The 6965-nt window shown below is 55.3% G+C and overlaps 1 protein-coding gene across 1 annotated transcript in view; it reads left to right on the forward strand.

The window, feature by feature from the left end:
- The window catches only part of PPM1F (protein phosphatase, Mg2+/Mn2+ dependent 1F), a 36899-nt gene extending 31245 nt beyond the window's left edge, over window positions 1-5654 (forward strand). Inside the window, exon 8 of the mRNA XM_017882544.1 lies at window positions 1569-5654. Coding sequence (XP_017738033.1) covers window positions 1569-1948 — 380 coding nt within the window. The 3' untranslated portion in view covers window positions 1949-5654. The remainder of the gene's footprint in view (window positions 1-1568) is intronic.
- Window positions 5655-6965: the final 1311 nt, after the last annotated feature.

A 6965-nucleotide genomic window follows, 5' to 3' on the forward strand; every position in this document is an offset into this window, starting at 1 on the left:
AAAAAAAAAAAAAACAAATCTCGTAGAAACCTGTGGCTCGCTACCCTGTGGGCTGGAAGTAAAGGTTCCAGTATTCCGGAAATGAGGTTTATCCTCCTCCCACATTCATGCCGACGATCCTTTTTTCTCTTTTGGGAAAAATGTGCGTTCGCTGGCCAGGGTGGCTCATGCCTGTAATTCCAGCACTTTGAGAGGCCAAGGTGGGTGGATTACCTGAGGTCAGGAGTTCGAGACTAGCCTGTCTAATATGATGAAACCCCGTCTGTACTAAAAAAAATATATGTACAAAAAATTAGCCAGGCGTGGTAGTGAGCCCCTATAATCCCAGCTACTCAGCAGGCTGAGGCAGGAGAATCGCTTGAACCCAGGAGGTGGAGGTTGCAGTGAGCTGAGATCACGCCACTGCACTCCAGCCTGGGAAACAAGGAAAACTCCATCTCAAAAAACAATAATAATAATAAATAAACATTTTGAAAAGTAATGGATCTGGCTGGGGGTGGTAGCTCACACCTCTAATCCCAGCACTTTGGGAGGCCAAGGCAGGCGGATCACCTGAGGTCAGAAGTTCAAGACCAGCCTGGCCAACATGGTGAAACCCCTTCTCTACAAAAAATACAAAATTAGCTGGGTGTGGTGGCACGTGCCTGTAATCCCAGTTACTTGGGAGGCTGAGGCAGGAGAAGCACTTGAACCTGGAGGCAGAGGTTACAGTGAGCCGAGATCATGCCACTGTACTCCAGCCTGGGCAACAGAGCCAGACTACATCTCAAAAGAAAAAAAAAAGTAGCCAGGCGTAGTGGCTCATGCCTGTAATCCCAGCACTTTAGGGAGCCGAGGCAGGCAGATCACCTGACGTCAGGAGTTCGAGACCAGCCTGACCGACATGGTGAAACCCCATTTCTACTAAAAATACAAAAACAAATGAGCCGGGCATGGTGGTGCATGCCTGTAATCGCAGCTACTCGGGAGACTGAGGCAGGAGAATCACTTGAACCCAGGAGGCAGAGGTTGCAGTGAGCCGAGATTGTGCCACTGCACTCCAGCCTGGGCGACGAGCGAAACTCCATCTCAAAAAAAAAAAGTAGTGGGTCCAGTCTGCATCTCATTGTCTCAGCATGCATTCACTGCCAGGTCTCAGGCTGTGCGCCCCGTGACCACACCTGCTCCTTCCTGGTACTTAAAAAATCTCTCCCTCCCCAGCTGATTGCCAGGGATTTGGCACCTATCCCTCTGACCCCTCTGAAACATTCTGTCTTTTTGGCAGATGTGGCACCTTCTTGACAGCCCCTCTTCAGGCTGTGTCTTTCCTTGTGTCTCTGGACACTCCAGGAAGCGAGGCCAGGATGGGGCAGCTAGGGCAGAGAAAGGGGGAGCTCACAGGCCAAGGTCAGGGGGTTCCATTCCCAGGCAAGCGGGAAGCACTGGGCAGTTTGCATAAAGGAGTGATAGACCCCGTGAGAGCAGGTTAGTCTCTGTCCCCACAGGACGTGAGGTCTGGGCCTGGGTGGGTGGGGAGGAAGCTGCGGACACTGTGGTCCTCTGACCCGGGCTCTTCTCTGCCTGTCCAGGGGATGTCTTCCAGAAGCCCTACGTGTCTGGGGAGGCCGATGCAGCTTCCCGGGCACTGACAGGCACCGAGGACTACCTGCTGCTCGCCTGCGATGGCTTCTTTGACGTCGTACCCCACCAGGAAGTTGTTGGCCTTGTCCAGAGCCACCTGATGAGGCAGCAGGGCAGCGGGCTCCATGTTGCTGAGGAGCTGGTGTCTGCGGCCCGGGAGCGGGGCTCCCACGACAACATCACGGTCATGGTGGTCTTCCTCAGGGACCCCCAAGAGCTGCTGGAGGGCGGGAACCAGGGAGCAGGGGACCCCCAGGCAGGTGGGAGAAGCCAGGACTTGCCCTCCAGCCTTCCAGAACCTGAGACCCAGGCTCCACCAAGAAGCTAGGTGGTCCAGGCCCCTGCCCTCCCCTTCCTCCCGCCCTTTTCCTTCTCTCCCTCAGAGGCCTCAGGACCCAACAGGTGGCAGGCAGTGGACAGGGCGCCCGCCCCACAGTGCTTTCCGCAGCACTCCAGAGCCACTCGGGATGCCCCCCGCAGCCCGTCCTGGTGGCTATGGAAGTGTACTGGGTGGCGGGCAGATGGTGGAAGGCAGCCTAGGAGACCACACCAAAGAGAAGATGGACCGGCTCTTGCTCCCAGCTCCCATGGGGCCCGGGGTGGGACCAGAGGTCATAGGTGCCCAACAGCAGCCAAACCAAAGACACTGGTGTGCGTGGAGCAGCACGGTCGTGCATGTGGGACCCTGGGGCGGCCCCAGGAGCCAAACTCTTGAAGCGCCCCCTGGGTCAGGCCCAGCAGCGGGGTGGCCAGCCCCAGTTTCCCATTGCTCCTCTCTGCGGCCGGGGCCGGGTGGGTTCATATTTACAGATATGCCCAGCCAGTCCTGGTTGGCCACACCAGTGTCCCAAAGAGGAGAGCGCAGCAGGGCCAGGGTCTGTTCTGTAGCAGCCACCCCCCTGCCCCTGCTCCAGGGCAGCCGTGATGTGCTTGGGCCCACCAGGGCCTTCCGGGCTGCTCTCTTCCCTGAGCTCAGAACCGGCGATGCACATGTGTCTTTTGTTGGTGTGTTTGTTTTTGTTTTTTTTTCCCAGGGAAGTCTAATTCAGAAGCAGTATTCAAGGTTTTCTCTTTATCAGTGCCAAGATGACCTGTTGTGTCATATAATTTAAGCAGAGCTTAGCATTTATTTTATTCTTTAGAAAACTTAAGTATTTACTTTTTTAAAGCTATTTTTCAAGGAACGTTTTTTTGCAGTATTATTGAATTTATTTTCTAAATCAGGATTGAAACAGGAATTTTTCCAGGTGGTGTTAATAAGCCATTCAAGTGCCTTACACAGCTTTGAAGAAACTAGGACTGCAGTGGGCTCGGATAGGCCCATTGAGGTTTTTAGAAAAGCAGGATTTGTTTTGTTAGGGAGGCATGATGTTGGTGAGATATTTCTGGAAGAGTTTTCCACCTCTTTGTGATGCTGAGCACCCCCAAGGTTCCCCCCCACCCCAGGTGACTGGCAGGAGCTGCGACTGCCGTGTGGTGGTGCCTGGGCCCGACAACGGGGCTCTGGGCATCCCAGGTGACTTTGGCCCATCTGCCTGCATTCCCACCCCCTCGGGCCTGGCTGGATCGCAGGCAGAGGGACCTTGCTGCTGTGTGATTGGAACATTCCCAAATGTCTTGTGAATTTGTAATCAAATTGGTCTCATTGGGAAAGATGCTTAATTAAGAGACTCAGGCAAGCACAGAGGCAGCCCGTGGGTCTCTAGCTTAGTCTGGAGGCAGCGGGGATGCTGCTGGGAGTCCAGGGCACAGGCCACAGCCCCTCACCTTGCCACGGTGGCTGGTAGCACACCTGTCTTGCTCTGCCCCATGCCCTGAGCAGGCATGAGAGCTCCATGTCCCCTAGTGCACCCTGAGATGGGGCTCACAAGCGACGGTCCTGGGTGCCTCAGGGAGCTCACTGAGGGTGTGCGAAGTTGAAAGTGGCAAGGCTGTCAGGTAGAGAGAAGAGGTCAGGTGGCTAGGGGAGGACTCAGAGGCCTCCTGCAGGGCCAAGCACTGCAGAAAGGGCTGAGCTGGAGGTTGGCAGGGCTGCTCCAGGCAGGTCAGAGCAGGGCAGGGGGAGGAGAGGAGAAAGGGAGGACGCTGGGCTGTGTGGTCCCCATGGAGGCATTCAGAGTCTACCTGCAGACAGCGGGAGCCCCAGGAAGGTCTGCACAACTGTACCCCAAGCGCCTCGGCCTCCTCTCAGCTTGCTGAGGAGGCACGCTAGAGCCGCCTTCCTGACGGGAGCGCTCTGTCCCGTAAGGAGGGGGAGCCAGCCTTGCTGGGGCCCCACCTGCACACCCAGCCTTACCCTGCATTCTCACAGCACAGATGAGGTTGAGACCATGCAGTTGATGCATTGCTTAAGGTCTCTTACTTACAAAAAAAAAAAAAACCTTAAACATAGTCACTGTCATTCAGACATTCAGAGAATGGTTGGCCACCAACAATGACCAAATATTGCTTGGCTTAACTTGAAGGCCTGCTGTCTCCTTCTGGGGTTCAGCAGCCAGAGCCCCGGTGCCCTCTCAGCACAGGCCCAGTCAGACACAGGGACGCAGCTCCACCCTCACCACCAGCCCACCCTGCCTGTGGGCATAACCTTGACGAAGGAAGAGAATGATTGGCATCTGCTTTTCTCTTTTCTTTGCTAATAATTATGTTCCTGGCTGCCAAGAGTAGAGTTTCACCCTGTGGAGGTTCGGCTCATATCACCTGGTGGTCTGATTCATACCTTAGCCTGAGGCTTCACCAGAAGATCTTGCAGCCTCAGTGTATGGGAAACCCTTTCCCCAGGCTTGTCCCAGCACCACCGCTCCCCACCCCTGAGCCAGGACCCCAGAGGATGGCCACGCCCCATGCCTGGCAGAGGTCTGGTGCCAGCACTGGCTCTGTCCTTGCCTTGGGGCCGAGGGAGCCCTCATCCACCCCTGCACAGCAGCTGGGCACAGAGGAGCGCTCTTCCATCTTGACCAGGACTGCACCGAGAAGCACCAGGCATCTTCAGCCTCCAACCTCCTGGGCGACCTTCTCTTCCAGCCACAGTCCCATGAGGGCCCCTAGCCAGGGACACCGGTCTGTAAATTGTAATCCTTTCTCCAGCCTGGCTCTCCACTTGCTCCTTGTGTGAGCTGAGCAGGCAGTGCACCTCTGAGTGTCCCTTTTGTAAGGCCCCGGGGTTGCACTGAGTCTGCAGAGGCGGCGACCTCCTGGAACGCTGTGGGTGCAGGTGAGCCAGCATATCCTAGGGAGATATTGCCAGCCAACGGGGCCCCTCCCGCCACCAGCACCAGTGGGGTGGAGTGGTTAAGTATTATTAGTGTCTATTATTAAAATTAAGTGGGCTGAAGAAGAATGGAGCTCCAGATACCAGCACTGTATATGGAATACAAAAGCTGGGGAAGTGGGGCCTGCCTTACAGGTGTGGCTGACTCTGAGCCCAGGCCTGCAGGGGTGGAGGGCGGTCCCTCAGAATCCCAGAGGCAGCCCCAACCTCAGAACCCAGGATAGGAAATGGGTGTGTTTAGTGGGGAAAGGGACAGGGTGTGGGTGGCAGGGCCAGCATGCAGCCCCCTCCCTCTCCCCTCCTCTCCCATCGTGAGCCCAGCATGGGCACCGGGCCACCTCATCCGTGTTCCCGGGGCTGGGAGGACAGCTCTGGCCCTTCCTAGGCCTAGCCTCGCCCCAAGCTAAATGTAAGCCAGTTGGACTGTCTTAAAGGAAGCAGTATTTTGGGTTCGATTCTGCCTCTGTAGCTCAAAGGGGGCAGCCCCCAGAGTCCTGTGCATTCTGCCAAGGCTCCATAGCTTTGCCAAATGCACGGAGCTCTGCCATTCCAGTGTGTTGCAGGCCTTGCCAAGGGTTTATCTGCATGCGTCTCAGTGGGCTTCTCGTGCATGGGAGCGTGTTCCTGTGCAAGGGGGAGCCTTGCGCCAGGACAGGATGACTGTCTTCCCTGTTCTTAAGGACAAGTCCCAAGATGCCAGAAAGGCAGTCTCCCAAGGGCCCACCATGCAGAAGTGTCAATAAACCACGAGTTCTGAACTCTGTCGCCCAAGTTCTGCCTTCTTCCTAACTTCTGAGCATCTTGTCCCCTTTGATGTCCGGGATGTGTTTGGAAGCTGCTTTAATATAGGGGACCATCTGCAAGTCTGGTGAAGCAAGCAGACAAATTCTGGAGAGAGCCCTGGTGGCAACACCCCCCTGGTCTAGCCGGCAGCCTTATTTTCCTCTCTGAGGGGCTCTGAGCCCACCCCCACCATCAGCAGGAAGGTGACAGGAAAGGGATTAAGCCCCTGGGCATCACATTGGGGAGCCACAGGAGCATTGAGGACCCTCATTTTATCCAGGAGCCTGATGTGCCCCAGGCAGTTCCATCCTGAGGATGGAGACCATCTGACATGACGCTCTTGAGACCTACCATTTTTACCCTCCTGGCACCTCCTGAGGCCAGGTGCAGTGGCACACACCTGTAATCCCAGCACTTTGGGAGGCTGAGGTAGGAGGATCTCTTGAGCTCAGGAGTTTGAGACCAGCCTGGGCAACATAGGCAGACCCCCATCTCTACAAATAATCAAAAAATTGATTGAGAAAGGAACCAAAGATCAAAAGGCAGTGAAGAATTGGGGACTCTGAGAAGGGCGACTTTCCAAGGCTTGGACCCCTTAGAAACTCTGCAGCCTAGGGGCACTTGACCCCTGTGTGATAAGCCGAATCCTCTTTGTCTTAGGTGGTGACTTAGTGGCTGGCTCATGGGCACAAGCCTGTAGTCCCAGCTACTTAGGAGACTGAGGCAGGAGGATCGCTTAAGTTTGAGGAGCTTGAGGCTGCAGTGAGCTAGGATTGCACCACTGCACTCCATCCTGGGTGACAGAGCGAGACCCTGTCTTAAAGAACAGCACTGAGCCTTTCTTCTGCCTGCCCTGCTCCCGCCACCCCACTCCCCAATCCTCGAAGCCTGCGTGGCACTTGTCCCACGTGGGAGTTCGGCTGCTGCCCGGAAGCAAGTCCACTGCAGGTCCACTGCTGGTGCTTCCCAAGGGTCAGGATTACAGGGGATTCTTTTTTCCTCCTTGCTTTAGGTTTTCTTCTAAATCCTAATTTTTTTTAGTACAGTAAACATGCTTTAAAAATGCTTTTGTGTAATCTGTCATGGGAATTTTAAGGAAAAAAATAAAATAAAAATGCCTTAACAAAAGACCTGGAGAGATCCACCAGCAGTAGCGGGGGGAAGTGCTAATCCCTGAGGTCCTGGTAGAGAAGTAGGAATGGCCATGGTGGCTGCACTAGGTGGAGGAGTGAGCCTGAGGGGGTAGGGGGGCAGCGCTTCAGTAGCGGGCAAGCCTCACTGTTGCTGGTGA

The sequence above is a fragment of the Rhinopithecus bieti genome, unplaced genomic scaffold (genome assembly GCF_001698545.2).
Source record: "Rhinopithecus bieti isolate Rb0 unplaced genomic scaffold, ASM169854v2 scaffold_13317, whole genome shotgun sequence".
Taxonomy (NCBI): domain Eukaryota; kingdom Metazoa; phylum Chordata; class Mammalia; order Primates; family Cercopithecidae; genus Rhinopithecus; species Rhinopithecus bieti.